General features: G+C 38.2%; 1 protein-coding gene across 6 annotated transcripts in view; it reads left to right on the plus strand.

The window, feature by feature from the left end:
- The window catches only part of MACROD2 (mono-ADP ribosylhydrolase 2), a 2,124,656-nt gene that overhangs the window by 1,560,847 nt on the left and 538,045 nt on the right, over positions 1–25,764 (plus strand). For all 6 annotated transcript variants that reach the window (XM_074317443.2, XM_088789270.1, XM_074317442.2 and 3 more), the window contains exon 8: positions 21,101–21,174. In XM_074317443.2, coding sequence (XP_074173544.2) covers positions 21,101–21,174 — 74 coding nt within the window. The remainder of the gene's footprint in view (positions 1–21,100; positions 21,175–25,764) is intronic.

Below are 25,764 nucleotides of genomic sequence, written 5' to 3' on the forward strand. Positions count from 1 at the left end.
ATCAACTGAGCTAACCAGCCAACACAGCCCCTTTAGAAAAACCATTGTTCTAACAGCTTAGTTTGACTGTTCTTAAGCTTTGTATACATGGAACCTTGCAGTACAACCACTTTTGTATCTGACTTCTTCCATTCAAAGTACTATTTTTGAGATTCATCCATGTTGTGTGTATCAGTAATCCATTCTTCATTTTTTTAAATGGCAATACAATATTTATTATATGTCAGAAATGTACCTGAGTATAATTATGACATGAAATGCAATGGGCATTGCTAAAGGGAATTCCTAATGTCATGAAAAGTGCTTTGTAATTTCGATGTGTTATTAAAGCCACTGTTGACATTATTATACAAAGAAGAGTTCTGCCTCTGATAAAACATTCCTTAGTAATTAGTAAGCCTCTGTATTTGACAGACTTGGAATTTTACATGTTTGCTGTCACACGGGAATTGCTTCAATTTCAATTCCTAAAATGAGCTTTTGAATTTAGTATTCCGAAAGAACACTGAAGCCACTGGTCGGTAAACTCATTTAGAAAATATACTAGAAACAGCAGTTGGAAATGCTTATCTGTCAAAGCTGAGAGCTGTTTTGTTTTATTTTATTTTTTAATAGGCTATTTTAGATCAGTTTTAGATTCATAACAAAATTGAGTGGAAGGTACAGAGATTCCCCCATGTACCACCTGCACCTACGTACAAACAACCTCCCTCATTATCAAAATCTTGCACTAGAGTGGTACATTAGATATAATTAATGGACCTACGTTGACACATGAGTATCACCCAAAGTCCATACTTTATACTAAGATTCACTCTTGGTGTTGTATATTCTGTTGGTTTGGACAAAAGTATGACATGTATCCACCATTACAGTATCATAAAGAATAGTTTCACTGCCCTAAAAAAATCCTCTGTGCTACACCTAGTATTCACTTCTTCCTCCCCCCCTAAACCTGGACAACCTCTGATCCTTCAACTGTATCCATAATTTTGTTTTTCCAGATCTAGTTGAAATCATACAGTATGTAGTCTTTTTAGATTGGCTTCTTTCTCTTAAGAATATGTATTTAAGTTTCCTCCATGTCTTTTTATGGCTTGATAGCTCATTTATTTTTAGTACTGAATAATATTTCATTGTGTGTATGTACCTACCACATCCACTCACCTACTGAGGGATGCCTTGGGTGTTTCCAAATTTAGATAGTTATGAACAAAGTGACTAAACATCTGTGTTCAAGTTTTGGGTGGACATAAAGTTTTCAACTCCTTTAGGTAAACACCAGGGAGCACAATTGCTGGAGCCTGTGGTAAGACTAGGTTTAGCTTTATAAGAAACTGCCAAACTGTCTTCCAAAAATATTATTTTGAATCCCCACCAGTAATGAATGTGAGTTTCTATTGTTCCACATCCTTGCCAGCGTTTGGTATTATCAGAGTTCCAGATCTTGACCTTTCTAATAGCTGTATAGTTGTATATCATTGTTGTTTCAATATGCAGTTCTCTGATTATGTATGTGGAGTATCTTTCAATATGCTTATTTGCCATCTGTGTATTATCTTTGGTGTGGTGTCTGATCAGGTCTTCTGCCCATTTTTAAATCAAATTACTCATTTTCTTTTTGCTAATTTTAAGAGTTCTTTGTATATTTTGGGTAACAATCCTTTATTAGATATGTCTTTTGCAAATATGTCCTCCTTTTCTCCCAGTCTGGCTTGTCTTCCATTCTCTAGACAATGTCTTTCACAAAAGAGAAGTTTTTTTAATTTTAATGATGGATAGCTTATTATTTTTTTATTTTATGGATCAAGTCTTTGGTATTGTATCTAAAAATCTATCACTATAACTATGGTTACTTAGGTGTTTCTCCTATGTTATCGCCTAAGAAATATATATATATATATATATATATATATATACTTAATTGAATACATTATTGCTACTATTGTTTTGAAAAATTATTATCTGTAAGATTAAGAATAAGAACAATAAAACTTTTTATTTTACTTTCATTTATTCCTTCCCCAATGCTTTTCCCTTGTGTATTGATCAGACATGTTGTTTTCCTATTCTGAAGAACTTCATTTAAGTTCTTGCAAGGCAGATTTACTGGCAACAAATTCCCTCAATTATTGTTTCTGAGAAAGTCTTTATTTCTCCTTCACTTAAAAAAAAAAGATTAGAAGATTTTTTTTATTAAAATACAGCTAATATATAGTATTATATTAGTTTCAGGTGTACATCAAAATTATTCTACAGTACCCACCTACCTCTATACAGTGTCATTGCCATATTATTGATTTTATTCCCTATGCTAAGAAGTGATCACCGTGATAAGTCTAGCAACCATGTGACACTGTATCATGCTATCACAATATGATTGATCTTTCTCCCCTTTTAAAATTTTCAATTAGATTTGACATTCAATATTATTTCATATTAGTTTCAAGTATACAGAATAATATTTAAACATTTATATAATTTAGGAAGTGATCTCCCTAACTAGTACCACCTGGCACTATACATAGTTATTACCATATTATTGATTACACTCCCTATCCTTTACATCCCCATGACTATTTTACAACTATCAATTTGTACTTCTTAATACTTCACCTTTTTCACCCTGGTCCCAACCCCATTACCTTTTATTACCCTGATAGGTCTAGTACCTATCTGGCACCATACATAGTTATTACACTATTAGTGACTATATTCCTTATGCTATACCCTACATCCCCATGACTACTGTGTAACAAGCAATCTGTACTTCTTAATCCCTTTCCCTTTCACCCATCCTTAAACGTCCCCACCCATTTTACAGAAATCCCTCTAAGATTCCTTGTAATATTGGTTTGATGGTGATGAACTCCTTCAGCATTTTCTTGTCTGGGAAGCTCTTTATCTGTCCAATTCTAAGTGATAACTTTGCTGGGTAGAGTAATCTTGGTTGTAAGTCCTTGTTTTTCATCACTTTGAGTATTTCCTGCTAATTCCTTCTGGCCTGCAAAGCTTCTGTTGAGAAATCAGCTGACAGTCTTATGGGGGCTCCCTTATAGGTAACTAACTGCTTTTTTGTTGCTGCTTTTAAGATTCTCTCTTTGTCTTTAACCTTTGGCATTTTATTTATGATGTGTCTTGGTGTTAGCCTCTTTGGGTTCACCTTAATTGGGACTCTCTGCTCTTCCTGGGCTTATTTGTCCATTTCCTTCACCAGGTTAGGGAAGTTTTCTGTCATTGTTTCTTCAAATAAGTTTTCAATTCCTTGCTATCTCTCTTCTGGTACCCCTATAACGTGAATATTAGTATGCTTGATATTGTCCCGGAGGCCCCTTAAATTCTCCTCAATTTTTTGGATTCTTTTTGCTGTTCTGGTTGAGTGTTTTCTGCTACCTTATTTTCTACATTGCTGGTTGGATCCTCTGCTTCATCTAATCTACTGTTGATTCCCTGTAATATATTCTTCTTTTCTCTTATTGTATTCTTTATTTCTGAATGGTTCTTTCTCATGTCTACTATCTCCAATTTATTTTTCCCATCTCTTTGTTAAAGTTCTTTCTGAGATAAGTGAGTATCGTTATAATAAGTATTTGGAACTCTACATCTGATAGATTGCTTATCTTCATTTTGTTTAGTTCTTTTTCTGGAGCTTTGTTCTGTTCTTTTACTTGGGACATGTTTCTTTGTCTCCCCATTTTGGCTTCCTCCCTGTATTTGTTTTTATGCATTAGATAGGGCTGCTATATCTTCCTGTCTTAGTAGAGTGGCCTTATGTAGTAGGTGTGCTGTGGGGTTCAGTGACACAGTCTTTGTGGTCACCTGAGCCACACCCTCCCTCTGTGTCCCTGTGTGCCCTCCTCTTGTAGTTGAGCCTTGGTTCATAATTGCATATCAATGGGAGGGATTGACCCTTGAGCTCACTCATTGTGAGGACTGGCCTTGACTACAGTAGAAGAGTAGTTGTGCAGGGGCTGACCCTACAGAACAGGATCTGCCTTAGCAGAACTCTGGTGTCTGCCCTATCTGCCTGTTGGGTGTGTTGTTCTTGGAGGTGGCTGGGTGATGCTCTAGCTAATTTTGAAGTGGGCCACTGGGGGCGCCAGCCCCAGGACCACCTTAAAGGGGATCCTCTATAAGTCAAGTTTAGCCACAGCCCATACCCCACCTCGGCCTCCCAGTAGGAGACACAAAGAACTATGCAGTAGGCTGCCACCCATGCTGGGCTTAGAAGCACCTTGAGAGGCTAAGCTGTGAACCAAGGCTGGCTGCTACTAGTCCCACGCTCAGGTCTGCTCAGCTATAGGTACAGGACATGCTCAAGGCAGATGCTGCTTGTCTGGGTTCTGTGAATCTTTGAGAGACTCTAGAAAAGTCTGTAGCATGAGCTAAGGCAGGCAGTTGGTATGAAAAAGCCACTGAAAGCAGCTTGGGTGTGTCAAAAAGTTTGGCAGGGAGGGGTGTCTCAAATCACCAGGGCATGGTGAAGCAACTACAGAGACTCAGATATGGAGGCCACCTGTGTTTGCACACCAAGAAAGGGGAGGGCTCAACAAAGAAACAATGATCTCCACCAGCTTTTCTGTCCAGAATAAAGCTGCTTCCCCAGCCCCCATCCCAAGCCAGGCAACTCAGTTTCCCACCATATGTCCCTTCCTCCATTGCAGCTACTGCCCCCACACTAGAACTCAGAGAAAGTGATCCCATTGGTAGGTAAGTCCAGGTATGGTCCCTTTAAGGGGAGCACCTGGGAGTGCAGCTGCCCTCAGTCTCAGTCACAATCTCCACTGGTTTTACAACCAGAAATTATGGGGACTTCTCTCCCTAGCACTGAAACCCTGGGCTGGGGTGGGGCTAGAACCTCTTGATCCTCTGGAGGGTGAGGTTGGGGGAAACTTCACAGCCAAAATATCCCTTCCAATCTTTAATGGTCACACGTGAGTGTGGGACCAGCCTGTTTGGATTCTCTGTCCCTCCTACCAGTCTTGACATGGCTTCATCTGTATGTCCTCAGTTATAGGGCTTCAGTTCAGCAAGCTTTTAAGTTATTCTTAGTGATGGTTGTTTGTAGTTGTTATTTTGATGTGGTCATGAAAGAAGGTAAGCACAGCATTTACCTACTGCACCATCTTGGTATTCTCTCTCCTTCACTTTTGAAGGATAATTTTGCAGGGTGCAGAATTAGGCTAGTTGTTTAGTTCTCTCAACACTTTAAATATTTCATTTGCTTCTCTTCTTACTTGCGTAGTTTCTAAGAAGTCAGTTATATTTCCCATCTTTGATTCTCTGTATGTAAGGTTTTTTTTCTCTGTTTGTTTTTATGTTTTGTTTTCCCTTTGACTTCTTTGAATATTTTTTTTCTTTATTTTTGATTTTCTGCAGTTTGAATGTGATATGCCGAGGTGTAGTTTTATTGTTTGTTCATTTTTGTATTTATCTTGCTTGGTGTTCTCTGAGCTTCCTGGATATTTATTTGGTGTCTGACATTAATCTGGGAAAAATTCTTCAAATATTTTGCTTCAAATAGTTCTTTTGTTCCTTTCTTTGTTTTCCTTCTGGTATTCCCAATTTTATTATGTTATGTCTTTTGTAGTTGTTCAATAGTCCTCGGGTACTTTTTTTTTTTTTTTTTTTTTAACCTCCAGTCTTTTCTCTTGTTTTTTTCCATTTTGAAAGTGTCTGTGGACTTCCAAAGTTTCTATATCCTCAAGCTTGGAGATTCTTTCTTCAGCTGTGTCTAGTCTAATAATAAGCCCATCAAAGGTATTCTTCATTTCTGTAACAATATTTGTTATCTCTGCATTGTTTTCTGATTCTTTATTAGAATTTTTATCTTTCTGCTTATATTGCCCATCTATTCTTATATGCTATGTACTTTATTCATTAGAATCCTTAGCATGTTAATTATTCCAAAATGTTTAGCATATCTGAGTCTGGTTCTGACGCTTCTTCTGTCTCTTCAAACTATGTTTTTTGTGTGTTTGTTTTTGCCTTTTAGTATGTCTTTTAATTTTTTCTTGATAGCTGGACATGATGTACTGGTTAAATGAAACTGTAGTAAATAGATCCTCAGTAATGTGTCGGTGAGGTGGGTGTGTGGGGGAGGAGGTGTTCTATTGCCCTAGTATAAGATCTCAGTCTCTTAGTGAGCCTGTGCTGCTGAACTGAACATCACAAGTGTTTCTTAGTTCCCCTCTTTCCCTCTTGGGTGAGATAGGATGACTAGAGTGAGCTGGGATTGGATGCTTCCCTTCCCCAATGTTAATGGCTACAGCTAGCTGCAGTAGTATATTGCCCTTCCCCCAGGTAGGCTAGGCTCTGGTAAAACCCCAGCAGGTTAGGCTCTGGTAAAATAGTTTCTCCTGAGGACAGGCCTTGTTAAGAACAGAGTGGCATATTTCAAAATAGTTCCTTTTCCCTCCCCCTGCAGGTAGCATGAAGGGATTTTTCTCTACATTCACTGTGAGAATCTGGTTGAGCTAGTGGAGGTAAAACTTTTAAAAGTGTGCAAGGCCACTGTAAGTCTAGGCCACCCTGGAGATTTTAACTTTCAGACTTGACTGCTCCAAGCTCCAACAGTTCCTTAGTTTCAGTTTAGGTTTTCCTACCCTGGCGCTAGTTCCTGTGTAGGCTTCTGCTCAGGAGTTTCTTCTCCAGTAAGTTGTGATACTCTGTATTCACCTGCCTGTCTCCAATTTAGAGGGACAGTGGTTGCTTTGTGATCTCACTTCTCTCATGGATCTAAGAAGACTTGTCAAGTTTTTCAGTTTGTTCAGCTTTTTATTTTTAGGAGGGGCTGATATCTTTCAAGCTCCTTACATGCCAGAATGTCCTTCTGCTTTTAAGAAGAAAAAGGCCAGGTTTCACATATGTGAAATGCTAGGCAAACATCTACTGTTTCTCTCAAGAATATCTCTGAGTGTACACAGAAGTTCCATCTTCCTGAAGAGATTCCTAAAAATAAATCTTTAACATTTATGTTTAAATGGATATCTATTCCCACTGAGATCACATCCTAAATGAATTTTTTTCTGTTTTTTTCTTTCTTTTTTTTTCCTGGCCCCAGCAGCTTCTCATGACATGTTATAACTTCAAGCTATGTTATGTCTGCTTACTACAGCTCAAGCAGGAGCACAGATTGATTTTTGATGAGAAATATGCCCTTCTAGGGTTTCACTTTTCTACCACAAATTTAGTCTAGATCTCATGGTTTGTGAAATGTTGTCATTCATTATTAAGACTAACAATGATAAGCATTATGGGAAGTTTGCATTTTAAAATGCAGTGTCCCTGCTTTTCAATTCTGTAGCTTATTTGGTGTCTTCATTCTTCTGTCATTTCTCAAGTGCCTCACTGTGGGGAAGAGGAGGAATGAGCCAGGTTCTGTCTGTTTGAGGAAAATGGTACATGCATCATTTCCAATTAGATCTCTCTAGGCATTTTCAGGAACAGTCACTTATGTTTGGGTAAAACCTAGAAATCCAAAAACCAAAAGGTAAAGCATGTTCTAGATAGAATAGTAAAAGGTCACGTATGCAATCAATCAGAATCAATAGTTCAGGCCACTCAAAATTCATTTTAGATTCTTAAAAGAAATCCAGAGTGTGGCAATTTGGGGGCTGTCTAATCAGAAAGCTTCTTTTGGAGGCCAATGCTTTATACTACAGCAAGTATGGTACAATTCATTCAGAGGTTTAACCATAAATGAGGTCGTTTTGTGAAAACCTGCTCATCTCCTACCTGTTTCTGTTACCAAAAATTGCATTTTCTAGTATCAGGAAGGGATTCTGTGAAAAAGAAAAAGAAGAAAAAAGGTAATGCAAATCTACTTTCAGGTTCTCAAGGGAAGCAGTGAGACCATACTTGATCTAGACAATTGAACACACCTTCACTTGAGTTTGCAGTTCTAAGCTTATCCACGAGTCTGGGGCTCCCAGCTGGGTTTCCAGGCCTTTTGTGCTGAATAGCATTCTTGTTCCTCTAGGCTTTCTGTATATCTTTTCTTTTATTCACATCTTTTAGTAAATAAGGTAAATATAATTGATCCTTAAACAATGCAAGGGTTTAGGGCACCCACACCCACGCAGTTGAAAATCCACATATAACTTTTTATTCCCCCAAAACTGTACTACAGTCAGTCCTGTGCATCCCCAGTCAACAAACTGCTATCTGAAAACGGTATTTTCGATCGGTGGCTGGAAATGTGCAGTTGGGAATCTGTGGTTGGGAATGTGGAAATACTGTTTTCCATACGTGATTGTTTGAACCTGCAGATGCAAAAGCCATGGATAGAAGGGCTGACTGCATTTAAAAAAAAAAAAAAAAAAAAAGCTAACGTATTAGGGGATCAACTCTTCAGGGAAAGAGACCTAACCAAGAAGATCTGTGAGGAGCAAAAAATATGTGACTTACACAATTTAATTTTCACAAAAAGAAGGTAGCCTTCTCCCTATGCTGCAGGTGTGTCCTCTGAGGAATGGAGGTGTGCTGTGCTCACACAGACTGCAAGTGTCAGGGGAGGATGCAATGTGTGGAAGTTCTGACTCCAAAGCCTCTTCTCCTTTCCTTATTCCAGAGTTTCACTTCAGGTAAATCCCATGCCTCTTTGAAATCCTTGAACTGATATGCAGAATTTATTATGCATATCATATTTTTACCCTGACTAGATAGTGAACAGGTGAAAACATTCCAAAAATGGCAAAGACCTAGATAAGGATAAAAACCCTCCTGAGTGTTGTGCATCCTCAGTGAGGTTTCAGAAAAACATATGTTCACTATCAGCGCTTGCTCAGTGTATCAGTCAGGTTTTTCCGCATTACAACAATCTCAGAAACCCAGTGGCTGACAGCAACTCGCATTTACTCTCTTGTTCATGGTTCTGTGGGTTGGCCTAACTGATCCATGTGGTTTAACTGATGGAGGCTGGGCTCGGCCTGGCCCATCTGGATTTCAGGCTTCTGCTGGGGCTCAGTCTGTTCCACCTACCTCGTTTCAGGTGCCTGTCTGAAAAGACAGTAGCTACCAGGGACATTCTCTTTTTATGCAGCAAGTGCTTTTACAGCCTCCGATCTGTGCACATTCCCGTAGCCAAAGCAAGTCACATGGCCAAACTCATTAGTGGGGCGGGAAAATACATGCCACCCACAGAGACATGCTCTGCAAAGTCAGATGGCAAAAGGTGTGGCAAAGAGGATTCAGGAATTGAGGACACATATTCAATCCAGCACACTCAGAGATTAAACTATCAAAAGGAGACACAGCAGTCTAATGGCTGCATTAGACCGCTCACATCAAACTTGAAACTATGCCCTCTGTCTCAACATGGAAATATTCAGAACTTTTGACTTGATATCTAATGAAATGTCTTTGAAAGTAATTTTAAAGATGATGTCCTCCAGTGGGCATTAATTGTATCAAATAAAGTGTTTTTTATCACAAAAATTATGTCAAATAATGTGTTATTTTTAATCACACTCTTAGTCCCTAAGATAGCATTAATCTCTTTCTCAATCATCAAAGGAGTAGCTACCATTATTCAGTCTATCAAACCATAGAGCAGAGTTCTCACTAACTGGACCAGCCCTTTTTAGGAAAACTCCACATGCTAAAACCAACAGACTAAGTTCAGACAGACCTCAGAATATAGAGTATGGAGCCAAGCTCTGTGTTAACATTTCAAATGTGAAGAGGAGAGATTCTCCACCCTGAGTGTTCACTGTAGAGTAGTTGGTCACTAAGAAGCTTTTCAGAGGAATTCCTGGAATTATGAGGGTAGTTTACAAACTCAGGCCTTTGGGGAACTTGAAAAATAAATGAAGAGTAAAAGTCAATAACTCATTTTCTTCCATATTGTGGTCGTCAGGCTTGACACTGCTAGGAGCTGTGAAGGCAAAGTTCAGTGCAGCTCCTTTAAAAGAATCTTGCAATTGACTGTGCAGGTAGGAGCATAAAAGCTTCTTGGGAAATAAGTGATTTAATACCTGCGAGTCAGTGACAGTTGAAGCTAAGAGACCCTCTCTACTGAATGTGTCCCTGAACGAGGTGCAGTGCTCTGTCCCATCTTGAGGGTGACAAAAGCCCAAGAGATGTTTATCAGACTTCAGCCAAAGGAACCTAGCTCTCATTCTCCTAGGCTACGCCTTTGGGTTCTGCCAAGGTCAGTCATGTGCATGGGGGTCTAGGCTGGCAGGCACCAGAAAGCAGCACAGAATAAGTTTCTTTCTGGCCCTCTGGTGAGAGGGCTGATATTCCTAGGCCTCAGGTGGCATAACACCACTGCAGGACCATAGAGAGCCTCACAGAACACGAGTAAGCAGATACTTCCCATGTTCTCCAATACAACATGACACCTTATTGAACACCTGTTGTGCTTTGAGTACTGAAGGTGGAAAGGTGAATAAGACAGACAAAGGCTCTGCTTTATGGAGCTTATATTCCAGTATAGTAGATTCAGGGCAGCCACATACATGGAACTGATATCATTTCGGATTGTGATAGGGCAGCAAAAGTGTTCCGCAAACCAAAGTGAGGAGTTCGGATTTGGTTTGTGTGGAAGACACCACTGGGGTCCCCTAGCAATGAAATGACATGATGTGCTTTATGTTTAGAAAGGTCAGTGGCTACCAGGTCCATGTACCATAGAATGTCACCAGCTTAAAAAGTAGAAACCGCATTTCCATCTCTCAGTAGTTCCCGATATAAATCTTTTCTACTCAGATATGATGTCTTCAGTGAACTCCCTTGATTGCCCCTGTAGGAAAAGTGTTCTTTCAAAAAAGAATTTTAGAAAAATTCTATTGCAGGTGATTCTATGAAATCTTTCATCTCCTTTTTCAAGAGACTTACTCAGGGTAGTAAGAACAGCTTGCATAGAAGAGAATTTGTTTCACGAGCCATTTCTCAGGTCATTGTTATAATTCCTTAGGCAAAAGATGATTTTAAAAACACCCTCAGCAATAGACACTGAGCTCATGGTTGAGAAGCTGATGAAGCTTGCATAGATTGTAGTCTTGTGTCCCATAACATGCAGCTCATTCATATCTGCTTTGCAGAGGAGAAGAGATATAACTTGAAAGGAAAACTTCATGTTTCACAATTTTATTTTTAAATAGGTGAAAGCCAAAGTAACTGAATTTATTAGAATTTATGGGGAACCATTTGCATTGGTACACATAATGTTAAGTGAAATGAAGGAATAGGTGTGAAGAGATTAAAATGATAACAAATACAGAATTTCCCTTTTCCCTTTTTATATTATGAGAAATCCTAGAGGTGCTGCCAGAAAAATGAGTGCTAAGTTGAATAACATAAAGTAAGACAGGACCATGAGGAAAGGTGGGATGTCACCAAAGTTTTTGTGAGCCAGTGAGCTTCAAATTTGCAGGTTCCGATTGGGCCCACAGTAGTGGTACTTAAGTGTTGCGTATAGTAGTCCCTCTTATCCATGGTTTCGCTTTCCTCAGTTACCCATAGTCAACTGCCATCTAAAAATATTAAATGGAAAATTCTAGAGATTTAAGGAGAGAAAGACAACACATTCACATAACTTTTATTACAGTATATTTTTATAATTGTTCTAGTTTATTATTTTTGTGGTTAAGCTCTTACTGTGCCTAATTTATAAATTCAACTTTATCATAGGTGTATATGCATAGGAAGAAAAAACAGTGTATATAGGATTTGGTACTACCTACAGTTTCAAGCATCCACTGGGGGTCTTAGAATGCATCCCTTTTGGATAATGGGTACTACTGTAATTGTATCATCTGAAAAACCAGCTTTTCTACATTCCCAAGGGACTCCTTAGGCCCCCACCCCACACTCTGCAATGAAGACATTAAAGCCAGTAGGCACTGTGCTCAGGATTCTGAAACAAGGTTTCTGACCAGAAGCGCCTCCAATTTGGTTTCCTTTCTTTGGAGTTTGAAACACTGTTGCACTGGGACTGGAGTCTTTGAACAGAGGGTTTATAGTATATTCCATCCAGGCTCTGGGCACCGGTGTGGATGAAGAGAAGTCAGGCAGATTCAGGCTTGGGTACTGGTTCTGCCCCTTTCTTGAGCTCTCCAAGAGTCACTGCTCTCTTCTATAAAATGGCAAAGATTATAATTACATCTGGAAGGGAGTTTTGAAGGTTTGGGCTATTTTATGTGGAAGTCAGAGGTGTCAGGGCTCCTAAGGACAGCTGAGGCTCCCTCCCCATGCCCACCCATGGCAATGTGCAGTATCATTGCTTCCTCTTCAAGCAGGTCCTTGTCCAAAACACATTAGAGAGTGATCCTGAGTTTACTAAAGCTTGCATGACACAGTCACACTATACTTTGGACACCTCTTGGCAGTATTTCATATCATTCCAAATTAATCACCTTTGGCCAACAACTCCCTCAATACGCTAAAGTCACTGTCCATTTACAAGCCAACTCATCTTCATTATTCTTCTCCCTTCTTTTCAGTGGCTTGTTGTGAAGATTAAATAAGATAATGCATGTAATTGCTGAGTAGAGTGACTTCTACGTAATAATTGCTCAATAAATGTTAACAACAGCTGTGGCAACAGCAGCTGCTGCAGTTACAACAATAAAAATTTACTACTGTTTCAAGGTTTCTGTCTCATGGGGCCAGGTTTACAAGTCGATGTGAGTCTAGCCTCTATGACCTCTGGTCCCCCAAAGTAAAACATCATGGGCTTTCATGCTGACAATCAGTGAGCCCCCCGCCAACTCTCTTCCTCCTGTGTCATTAAGTAGTCTATAAAACATTTCTCTACTGTTTATGTTCCAGAGATTGCAACTAGAAAAGATGAGAGAAAGGGTACTGTTAAGATAAGACGTGACACATTATTTTCTCAAATTCACGAACGTATGTTGATTGTTGTCATAGTTTGGCTTTTCTGAAAAGCAGATTCAGAGGCAAAGGTTTGAGTGCAAGTAGTTAATTTGAGAGATGATTTCAGGAAAGGGAGCAGGAAAGAGAGACATGAAGAAAGCCAGTAAAGAATGCATTGTTTGCCACTCTGGACAACTGAAGGGTAATCTCTTTAGGCAACTCAGGGCAAACGAGTAAAGCATGCACCGTAGAGTTATTGTACCTGAGGGGTAAGTGAGCTGGGACATTTATCCACCATCTCTCATTAATCTGAGGTTGAAGAATGCTCATGACAGGCTTGATTCTCTGATACTGTGGACCTGCCACACATATGGGCTGTGGGCTCAGGACTCCAGAGAGCACTTGGTTAAAAGACCTCAGGCGCTGGAGCTTGTAAGTCACGCCACTGTACACGGATGGCACATGCCAAGGGGATATGTGTAGGGCATCGCCAGTCTCTGCTACGGTTATTCACTTATTAATATGCCATATGATGTGTACATACATATAACAAAACCCGCATTATCCTTTTAAACAACTGCTAAGACTCCATCATCTTAATGAGAGGCTGGTAATGCCTCACTCTTGCCTGACTGTTGCCCTTTTGGTCTCCTGAGGGAAGCCAATGACACCCTTTTTAGCATTCTGCTGCCATGCTCACTGCAGTAACAGGGGCCAGTGTCACTCCTATTACTTCACCTGTTTTATCATTTGTGAAACTCAGCCTTTAGCCAGAATTGTCTGAGTGGCTGCTCTAGCAATTGCTTAATGGTGAGGCTTCTTCAGGTCATTTCTCTCAAGTAATTTGATTTCATCATGCTATCAGAATTGCTTTTATGGGATGGAAGGAGGCCCAGGGGGAGGGGGTTGACAAAAGCCATTTTGAGATAAAAATAAATAAATAAATCTATTACCCTATACTTCCACATACCCACCACAGCCTCTATCTATCTCCCCCAACCTCTCTTCCCCACCCAGGACAGATGTGTGTTTGTGTGTGTGTGTGTGTGTGTGTGTGTGTGTGTGTGTGTGTGTTTTCAGGGGGGATTGGTAAAGAACATTCTGAGAAAAGCTCAACTCATCTCACATGTTATTCCCTTTTACCTGAACTTATAAAGTATACTGTTTCATGTTTGTTTAGTCTGCATGCCAGAATTTCCATGCTAAGAAGGAAAAATATTATAGTTATACTCTAAAAAATCAAGCAAAGGGTAATGTTTCATTGACAGTCAATGTTGATAATCCTAGTTCAACTGATGTTAACATTTCAATAAACCCAATAACACTTCCCTCTCAATTAGTACAGTCAAAGATGTTCATCAGTGCTGAAAACCCATGTTTATTAACTACATAATATTTTTATGTTACTTGAGTTTGTAAATAAAATAAAAAAAACAGCAGGATACTTCGTCATTAGAGACTTGATGGGAGGATGGGCTCAAAAGTGGATGTGAATTTAAAGTGCAGAGTTCAAGAGAGTTTGATTTTTTTTTCTTAACTATTGCTTCTAACTTATGGATATTTATAGCAATTCAGCACTAAATTGGTGCTTATAGTCACTTTGAGGGCTGATTAGTATGATAGCAACTTGCAGTGTACATGGGATTTATGATTCCATAAAATGGCTAGTATTTTATCATAGCTTTAGGTCAAGTGCCCCGAGGTATGGCAAGAGTATGGACTAAATACCATTTGAGGTGAAAACCACTATAGAAGAAATTGTGCAGTTGAAAATAAAATGACTCGGTGCATAAACAATATTTTTTACATTTGTGAGCATTGCCTGGACATTGAGCTCTAGATTGCTTTCTTCTTACAACTGCTAGAAAGGCATCCACAGTTAAAGCCGAGGTGACCCTTGGTCACTGGACTGGAAGGCGGTGTTTGGGGAAAATATGAGAGAAAGGACCTGGGTAGACTGTAAATGGTAGATGGGATTATCATTCTAAAGCATGATTTAATTATACCTGGTGTTATGTCCAATTTTACTTCTTTTGTAGTAAGAATTTTTTGAAATAATTGGTTTTTGTCATTACCATATGCCTCTTAATGAGATGGTAATCTATATCTATAAGCAGACCCTCATTTTAAGTTTAAAATAAAAGCTGATTCATTGCTTCTGCCTCAAGAAATAAAAAAGCAGTTTTATGAGCATAGGTGGTTATATTGTTCTTTATTTTGGTAGAATAGTCTATATATTCAGTAGAACATGTTTGAGTTTTATTTCAGGAGAACAAAGTTAGTTTCTACATGGCAGCCTACGAACAAAGTTAAAGATACTGGGGAATTACCGACAACAGCAAAATAAATTACTGAAAACTAGAGAGGGTAATTGTCTATGGCAAGGTCAAACCAGATTCACTCTAATTGTGTTGAAAACATTTGGGTTTTCAACAATTCCAACAGACAAACAGATCAGTGGCTGGGTAGAAGCTTCAATGAGTCTTCATTGCTGCACCTTTCTGCAATTTGCTTAAAAAATAAATACGTGCTTAATAACTGAGTGAAAGGAAAATATCTAATGAGTTATTTGATGTGCCATGGATGAAGACCATTGAAAACTCAACTTGCTGTTTCATTTTTTCCCTCTGTTGTTTAAATTGTTTTGATATTTGTTGACTTAATTTGTTCTCTCTTGGCTTAAGTTCTCACTGATGTGTAGGGAGAAAACAAGCAAGTCATAAAATGTATCTGAGCTTCTAGCTATAAAAAGTATTGATCACCCTAAACCTATTTTTAATGACTTTAAATGTGGTCAAGAAAATAGAATTAGTAAGGACATCTTGACATGTTAACTAACTAAATAGATAGATAAATACATTATTTTATACTTTCATATGCTTCTGGTGGGAGTATAAACTGGTACAGCTGTTTTGGACAACCTTGGCAGAATCTACCAGAGTTAACCCCCTGCATAACCTATGGACCAATACCTCCAACTCCTGGGTATATACTCAACAGAAACAAGCACTTATGTCTATCAAGTGTCATCTATGGGAGCGTTCATGGCAACTTTATTTGTAATCGCCCCAAACTGGAACCAACCCAATTGCCCATGACACTAGAATGGGTAAATAAGCTGTGGGATAGTCATATAATGGAATGCAACACTACAATGAAAATGAATGAGCTTCTGCTATGTTTAACAACATGGATAAATCAGGCGGGCATAATGTTGAACAAAGTATAGACAAAAATGTGCACATTGTGTGACCATGCATATGAAGTGTGAAAACAGACAAAACTAACCTGTGATAATAGAGGAGAAAAGAGCTTTTCCTTCAGGGGGCAGCCATCAACTGGACAAAACAGCTTTCTGGGGTGTTGGAAATGTTTTATATCTTGATTTTGGTAATGGTTAAATGTACACATGCATATGTATGTAAAAATTTAGGGAGCAACTTCATTACAAAAGTAAAGAAAAAGAAAAAATCATTTATACCTATGTAAGTCAACAGTGATATTTACAACAATAGTTAATTTGAGTAATTGATCCTAATGAGTAAGGAGCTAACTTTGGAATGCCAGCTGAAGCACAGATTCTCTGCACATCTGAGCACGCGCACGGACACACACACACACACACACACACAATACACAACTCCCTACATGTCTGGCACTAAATTATTTAATAGTTTGTTCAGCTTCATTGACCCTCATACTTGGAAGAGATTTTCGATGTCATCTCATTCAATGATTCATCTGAAGCTTGTCTGCTGCCTTCCCTCTAGGCAGCTGTACTGCTTTGGTGAACAAAAGTCTCCTGGTGACCAGAATACAGTTGTGACCTCCGGAGGCAGACCTCACTGTCATCAGGAGCCCATTCCTCAGCAAGAATCCGTCCTTGTCTATTCATTGCTCTTAATTGTAACCCTTGGGATCTTGTAGTTAAGCAGACAAGGATTGTGCTGTTGGTGTTTACTGTGAATGTACTTTATCTTGCATATACCGTGTTTCTCCCAAAATAAGACCTAACTGGAAAATAAGCCCTAGCATGATATTTCAGGATGACATCCCCTGAACATAAGCCTCAATGCATCTTTTGGAGCAAACCTTAATATAAGACCCAGTTTTATTTTCGGGGAAACAGGGTAGGAATATGTATATGCCCACTGAGAGCAGGCGTATTTTCAGAGCTATTTGTCCTGCTATTTTCCTCCCGTTTTAATTAATTGCAGCATATCTTCCAACCAGGGACTATGTTTTATCTTATGCATCTTCTCAATAGTTTTCCCTAGGGATGAAATTGGATAATGTGGATATAACATTCTGCTCAAACATCTTCTTAGAATCCCGTCACTCTCCCCATACTCCAGGGCTAAACAAACTTGTTCTCCCAGCACTTATCCATTCCTGTTGTCAATACGAAGATTCACAAGTCCGCAATCCATTCACTCATCCAACACATATTTATTGATCTTCTTCTATGTGCCAGCAATGTTTTAGGGGTAGAGTAATAAGCAAAAACAGATTTGGTATTTGCCCCCGTAGGGCTTCCAGGCTATTAATCAAACATTTACATAAATAAATGTATTATTGCAATTATTATGAGTTCTGTGAGAGAAAGCTACCTGGTGTTATGAAAGCACAAAATAAGGAGTTGTCAGTGTCAGAGAAGCTGTCCCTGGAGAAGTGATGACTGAGTAGAGGACAAATAAAAGTTAAGATAAGTTAGGAAAAGAGAAGAAGAATGGCAATTCAGGAAGAGGAAGAAGCATGAACAAGTCTTTATGGCAGGAATGCAAAAGGAAACATGCCACATTCAAAGGACAGAAAGAAGGCCAGGGTGGCTGGAATGGAAAAAGCAAAGAGCAATACAGACTGGGATGAGCCTAGAGAGATAGGAAAAAGTCAGACCATTCAGAAGAAAAATATTAGCATTCACTTGGGGAGTGTTTTGAGGACAGAGTAGTCATCAAATGCTTATAAAAGAAATTCCTTAGACAGTAGCTGCACAAACAAATAAGAGAATAGGTTTTGAGAAAGGACTGCTTCAGTCAGTAATTTAGGAATGGAAGTGTTACTTCCAGATCCAGGGTATGAGCTGGGGAGGAAGTGGAATGGAGGTTGTTGTTTAAAATATAATCAGGTCAAGGAACTGGCAGGCCAGGCATTGTGTGGGTCATCTTTACAGACACTGAAATAACCCAGGGGTTATGGCAAGCCTTGAGGTGGTGCAAACCATAACCCAGTGCCAGAGGTTTTGATGAATGTGAGAAAGTGATTAAGAGGTCAAAAATAATTGCATACTGACCATAGTCGCCACTGTTCTATAAGAATTTGTATAATTTCTCTGTGGGGAATTACATCTTCTAAAGGTTAATGCTAATGACCATTGCAACTGAGTGTGATTACAGTATTTATTAGCTTTATACTTCTCTATAATTTTGTGATTTAAGTACTTCTCAAACTTATCACAAAGTTGGAGAAGAATTTCCAGGGGAAGAGAAAAATGAGGAAACTAAGACACAAGTCTAGAAAGGCCCCTTGGGGTGTAGAATGCCCATCAAGCTAAGAGAAAGCTTACTCTGTAGGAACTGGAGATTCAGCAAAGGCTGCCACTGTTTTGTGTAAGGTTGTGTTAGCTATACTTTCAGAAGAATCACCTGGAATTGGTGTGCTAGGTAGATTGGAGAAGGGCAGAAGACCAAAGGAGCACAATTATGAGTTGACTGCAGTTGTCAGGGTGAGGGCTAATCAAACCTTAAAGGGGATCAATAGCAAAAGAAGGGAAGGCAGGGGTGGTATAAAATATTTCAGAGGGGCAATATTTTTTGGATTCAGTTACCAACAAGGAGAACAGTCAAATATTGTAGTGACTAGTATAGAGTTAAAGCCATAGGCAGAGACCAGAAAGTCAGGAAACGGTTTGCTTTGAAGAAGAACACATTACATTTCTGGTTCTGGAGCACATGGCGGGGGTGGGTATCCAGATGATTACAAATGTAGGAGCTAAACTCAGGGGAAAGTTGGATTGAAAAAATCTCCTTTGGTTAACCGCTAACCACAAATGCCCATCCTGGCCTCCTTGTTTTTCTTTGCATCACACAGGTACTCCTCCTGTTTTTATTTCCCCTTCACTTTCCCTCACCTTTTCCATGAATTCCTTGCTGATCACAGCTTACTTCTGAGGACAATGTCTCCTCCGCTCCCCATTTTATAGTTCCCCTCCCTAAGCATTCTATTGTTTCCTAGAAAGTCTCCCCTTTCTGTTTTAGTTCTCTTCATCTGTGTCCCCACATCCCTAAAGTTCCCACATGCTTTATTGTGATTACCTCTTGTTGATTTCCTCCTCCAGACTTTGTGCTTTAGAGGACAGGGACTCTTTAAAAGTGTCTATATATCTACACTCTTCTGGTTCCGGAATAATATGTTTAAAGAATTAGCTAATTGATTAATTAATTAACAGGTTGTTCTAATATGAAGGGTTTTACATTTTGAAGACTTCATTTAAGGGAAATGCATGGGATAAAATAATTCAAAACAAATCCACAATCCCAAATGTCATAGATGAATTTGCATAGTTTCAAGCACTTTTATACATTGTTCATATGACAGTGGTTCTCTTTGTCATATGATAGTAGTCAATTGGAGCTTGGCCCAACTTTATTCTGTCCCCTTTCCTAATGAACAAAACAGTCAGAAATGTAATCAGAAAAGCAGTATTTATTTTTTGGAAATAAGGACAAACAACAACTTTCTCACATGTCTTCTCTGAAAGTCTATTGAGATTTAAACTACTAATATAAACTACTGGGAGATGTATTTACCTTCCAATAAAACTTGGTCTTTTAAATCAAAGATCTCTGTTTCAGCAACACTTCTCTCTTTCTGCATCTACATGGCCAATGTCACAGGAGCCTGCCTGAATAGAAACCATCCTCATAGACATGGTGGGGGCTTCAGCTGGCTAAAGTTGAGTGTAGAGGAAGAAGAAAGCTGAGTTTAGAGTGTTGGGAATGGCATGCATTTAATAGGTGCTCCTAGAAAAAGGAGCCATGGGTGGTCAAACATGTAGGAGGAGACACAGAAGGCAATGTTGACAAATCCAGTAGGAGAATCCAAAAGGAGACAGAAAGTAGATTAATAGTTGCCAGGGGTTGCGGAGAGGGAAGATTGGGGAGTGACTATTAAGCGATACTTTTGAGGATGAAGAAAATACTGTGGACTTAGTGATGATGGTCGTACAATTTTGTAGACCTATTAAAAGTGACCAAATTGTACACTTTAAAACAATAAAAAATAAACTTAAAAAAAAGGAAATCCAGGTGGGAAGAGTTATTGAAACATGAAAAACTAGTCAAGCACATTTAATACCAGAGAAGATGAAGACTGACTGAAAGCCTATGGGATTTGGTGATTAAGAAGTCAGTGGGGAGCTTAAGGAGAGTAATTTCAGTAGAATTGTCACTCCTGTCTCTACTTCTTTCTGCCCCATAGAATGCAACTTATAAGCTTGTTCCTTCACATACTTTTATCTCTGTTGGCTGAATGTCTGAAGATTCTGCAAGTTCAGGATGTATTTGGATTATATAAAGTAAAGGGACATTTTGGATGAGTTTGAGAAATTTTGATGATATGTGCTCGTGCTCACTGGGACAGAATATATGTGTGTCAATTTTTCTGCCCTTTAAAACCAAACTCATACTATAAAATCAGGTGAGTTCATGTTGCCTTCATCTCAAACATCATTTCCAATTGCCCTAAGTGAAGCAGGCACTACCGCCTTTGAATTCTGATAATAGCTTTCAATTGTGTGGCTATTTGGCAAATTATTTGCCCTGTCTTGTGTCAGTTCATTGATGGAGTACTGTTGGTCTTACGACCCTGAGTCAGCCATGTGTAGTCTCTGAGCTATATATACTTGGTTTATAAACTGAGAGTAACAAGCCTTTATCTGAACAGCTCTTCTGAGAAAATTATATGAGTGCTCTGAAAGCTATTAAGCACACACAAATACATGTTTAACTGATACGTTGTAGAACTGAAGAGACACATTCTTTACTGCTTTTAGACTCTAGATTGGGGTAGGTCCAACCCCCTTAATTAATGCCTTATTTGTAGGATCACAGACTCCATATTCCTGTATACCTCACTAAGTCCTCCCTTGCTCAATAATGATAGGTGGAATTAATAATCTTTAAATGAGAAAAAAAATATCATGCCATGATAGACTTCTGTATTTCCTTCATCTTTTTTTTTTCCCCCCTTAATTTGTTTTCTTCTGTTCTTCACTTAGGTTTCCCGAACGAGCCAGCTGCAGTCATTGCCCTCAGCACCATTAAGGAATGGCTGACCAAGAATCACCATGAGGTAGGGAGAACCACTTAATCAGTGAACATTCAGAATGATATAATTTGCTCCTAAATTTCAAAAAAGCAAATACACTTATTTTATACTTATCAAATTTAAAATAGTCATTGAGCCAAAGCTAGCTGACCATGCTTCATTCAGGTTACTTGAGCGATGGAATATTTTCTTATAATTAATTGATTGAATGGATTATATTGATTAGTTTTTGGGAGTGAAGATGGGCAAAGTGATCAGATTCATTTAGCCATGATCTCGTTTTTATGTTGTTATATAGTATGGGTTTTGTGTGTAAGAGAAAACAGTATGGATTTCAGTAAGATTAAGAGAGCTTCCTGTGCTATTTTCCTTAAGGAGTTATCTTTGTTGACAGTGTATTTCTGGGGTACAGGAAATTTTTGGTATAATGAGATTTCTTTATTTATAACTAATAACTTCCATAAAGTGACTTCTGAGGGTAAGATTGGAGTGGGGTTGGCTAATTGGTAGCTAAGTTGTCACAATCAGGAATTTTCTGAAACTACATGCTTCCATTAGAGTATTTATCTTGCCTCCTATTTTATTTATTTAATAAGAACTTTGGGGTATGTTTAGTGAAAAGCAGAAAAAAATTACTCAAGTAAACAAAACAGCACAGTAACTAGAGACACTATGGAGTCTTTGATTTCAGAGGTTTGGCAATTAACATATTATAACAGCGAATAGGTTTCATATAATGTACAATCTTGTGCATTTGTCTTCTGATTTTGATTTTCTCCTCAGATATTTCAATGAGTGCTATAAATAATTCTGTTTTATTTATGATAGACCATTAATTTAGCTTTCTCCTTGGATAGTACAATGATTATTTGGAGATATTTGGGTTTGGAAGTAGAACATGGGAGTTTACTACTGAGCTATAGCTCTTGGTGCCTTTGTGTGTTTAAAGAAACAGCAGTGTTATTTTCTGCTAATCTTAACATTTCTGAAACAGATATAGATATTTTCAGACCAATTGGCAAAACATAATGAATTTTGGTGCTTGCTCTTTCTTTTCCTCTTACTTTGAAATGCATACATATATAACTTCAATTTAGAGGATAATTTTAATAACCTCAAAGAAGCAGAAAAAAATCTTAAAACATGTCTTTAGCATGTATTATTTTCACAACAATCTTATGAAACATCTAGGATAAGTGTTGTTATCCTCATCTAGAGTCAAAAAGTTAAATTACATTTCCAAGATTTCAGAGTTACAGAGGCAAGTGTCTGACTCAGCCCTCCTGACTCTAACAGTCATTTTCTTTGGAATGCTACTAAGGCAGGGAAAGAAGTTTAATCCCTTTGAAAGCTGGTAACTTCCATATAGCTCTTTGTCATAGTAAAGGCTCCTCACCTAGACCATCTGCTTTGCAAAAATACAGAGTTTTTGTGAGTAAAAGTTGATAACTGATCTAGTGTATTGGTGCAAATCCATTATTTCCACTAAAATAATAACCCAAGGACTTTCCCAAGTGAAGGAAGTTCTCATGTGTCGTCTTGGCATGTGATGGAAGTACACACAACCACACAAAATATCAAGGAGGTGATGATGAAGAGCAAACATGTTGGCCACATTTCCAGGTCATTTTTGAGTTCTACCGATGGATTCCTGGTAATTAAACTACTCAGAAAGTTATTTCCCATAGAAATTTGTTATCTTAGTGTTTCCTACTTATGGGTTTTGCTCTAATGTCCTTACTACCATGTCTTTGAGTCTGTTCTTTTGCTTTTATATCCTTTCTTTGCTCATTTCTTGGGTCCATTAAAAGAAATTTAAATAATTTGGATTAAGAAAAAATAATTTAGCTGTGATTGAAACTTTAAACGTATCCAGTGCTAATTATCTTTTAAAAGGGCTTCTTGTTTCAATATGCGTTGGCTAATTTAAGCAAGTTAACTTGAACAATTCAGGTTTTACTTAATAAATGAATTATAAATGGTAAGACATGGATGGAAGCTATACAAATTGATTATCTACCAATATTTTGATTTATGTTTTGCTCCAGTAAGAAACAAACTAAGTTAAGGATTTATGAAAAAGTATTACTTCTTATTCAGTTGTCTCTTCATTGCAGTATTGTTTTGACATCCTGATTGTTTAAGTTATTTATTCATGAATTCACTCATTTGATAAGTATTTATTAAATCTCATTAAGCACAAGAAACTTTTCTAGATAACAGGTACAGAACATTGGAAAACACAGTTTTTCCTTATAATGTTCATAGTCTAGGAAAAAGAGAAACATAGCTTAAATAAATAAATAAATAAATAAATAAATAAATAAATAAATAAATAAATAAGAGAGTTCAAAGACTATGTTACAAAGTAAAACAGAATAATTGAGTAGTTAATTATTGGGGGATGTGGTTTTAGATGATGTAGAGGATACTCTAAGGATGTAATCTTGCAACAAAGATTTGCATGATGGGAAGGATCAAGCCAAGCTACACAGAGGTCTTGAAATAGAACATTCTACACAGAGGGAACAGCAAGAGAAAAACCCTGAGGGGAGAATGAGTTAACTTCTTACAAGAAAAGTTAAGAGAGATCATGTGGTTGCAGCAGAGAGGTAAAAGAATGGCAGGAGACAAATTTGGACAGATCACAGAATTTTAGGGTTCATGGAGAGACTTTTATTTTTATTCTAAGTCCATTGGGAAGTTGTTGAGGGTTTGGGCAGAGAGTGGCATCGTCAGGTTTACCTTTAAAATGACAGAAAGTCTGGCTTCCGCTTGGAAAATGGACTTGAGAGATGTCAGAGTAGAAAAGGGAAAATGAATTAAGAGGCTCCTGCAGTAAGTCCAGGCAAGAGATGAAGGGTTTTGGAATCCAGTGATGGTGGAAAAGGAGGTAACAGCATCAAGTTTGGAATATAAGAGTGTGCCAAAACAAGTGTATACACATTTTAAGAAAGCAAAACACTATTGAAATTGCAATACTCGATATTTACTGATAACAAAAGATGAATACAAGTCATGTTTGACTTCTGCGATTAAGAGAGATGCTCAAAGTAGTTACCATCAGCATCCAGACACTTCTGACTAAGGCAATTACTGCTTGAGCAGCATTGACCAAAGTGTCCACTTATATACATTGTTTTGGACCCCCGATATTTTGACACTAGAGCCAATATTATTTGGGGATTGTTTTGAGGTAGACTGGCTTATTCTGTAGTTATAACAAATCTCCAAATTTCAGTGCCATAGAACAGCAAAGGTTTTTTCTGTTTTGCTCACCCTGTTTGTGTATTTTGAATCAACAGAGGGCTCTGGCTTAGTCAAGAACCCAGGCTGACAGATCTTCTACCATATGAAATATGATCTCTCACTTGACAGGAAAAGATAGAGCTCTTAAAGTAAGAGCTCTTAAAAGTTTCTACAAAGGAACAGTGCATGTACTTTTCCTCACATTTCATTGTCCAGAGCAAGACACCTAGGGAACAGAGAACTGCAGAATAGAGGCAACTGGATATCAATAAACAGCAATGATGTGTATCAGAGTGGTAAATCAGATATGGTATATGAGGAAAACAGAAGAGTCAAAAATAACCACTAGGTTTTTGACCTGAGCTCCTCAGTAAATTTTGGTGCATTTACTGAGAAACTTAGTAGAAGAGCACATTGTATATAAATTAAAAAAAGAAAGAAAAGGAGAATCCATTTAAGCATTAGATGATTTTTAGATATATAATGAAGATTTCAAACATAAAGTTGTACATTTGAATCTGAAGTTTAGGAAAGAAGTCAGAACTAAAGACATGATAAAGTCGATCAGATTATCATAACTTTTACTTGGGTTTGGGTCTTAGTTTGAGATTGGTTGCAAGAAATAGAAATATACTCAAGCTAACTTATATAAAGGAAGATATATTGTATAAATAAACTATAGAAAAAAGTTTTGAAGTTCAAGAGCTGGAACTAGAGCAGGGTCTCATGAGTGACTGGAACTGCAAATAAATTCAACAAGAAGCACAGGAGCTCATTTTCATTCTTCTCTCAACCTCTCTTGCAATCTCTATCATATCTCTTTGCCATTAACTCTCCTTTTTGCACATTGTCTTCCCTACTCATTCACCTGCTTAACATGGCCCCACATGAGTGTGTCGACCCATTCAAGTGTCAATCAGCCCTGCTTGAGGCAAGGCTAGGGTTGAGTTTGGTGGGCAAATTTATGTCCTCTGGAATTTTAAGCTGGTCAGCTCTTTTGAAAATTTCTTTTGAAAACATGGGGAGTCCATGGAATGTGACTCTCTTATCAGTCACCATATTTCCCTCAGCCAGATAAGTATATGATCCAACAGTGCACATCTTCATGACTTTTGACCATGAGTAGTTGATAATGTCATGTGATTAGTGAGCCTTCACATTGTACCGTTTACTTACTCTCTGAGTTCCAAACTCTCAGGAAAGGGTGTCTTTTTCTCCAAAAGCAGTAATTACTTAATTCTATTTAATTACACAGATCACCCCCCAGCTTATGTGGCTGGATATTTCTATATCCAGAGAGGCCTGACTGGAGCACTTGGGCCCAGTGGATGGTACTAGGAAAATCATATTTCTGACATCCAGCAT

Source organism: Rhinolophus sinicus, chromosome 13 (assembly GCF_057876585.1).
Source record: "Rhinolophus sinicus isolate RSI-liver-muscle chromosome 13, RSI-T2T, whole genome shotgun sequence".
Lineage (NCBI taxonomy): Eukaryota > Metazoa > Chordata > Mammalia > Chiroptera > Rhinolophidae > Rhinolophus > Rhinolophus sinicus.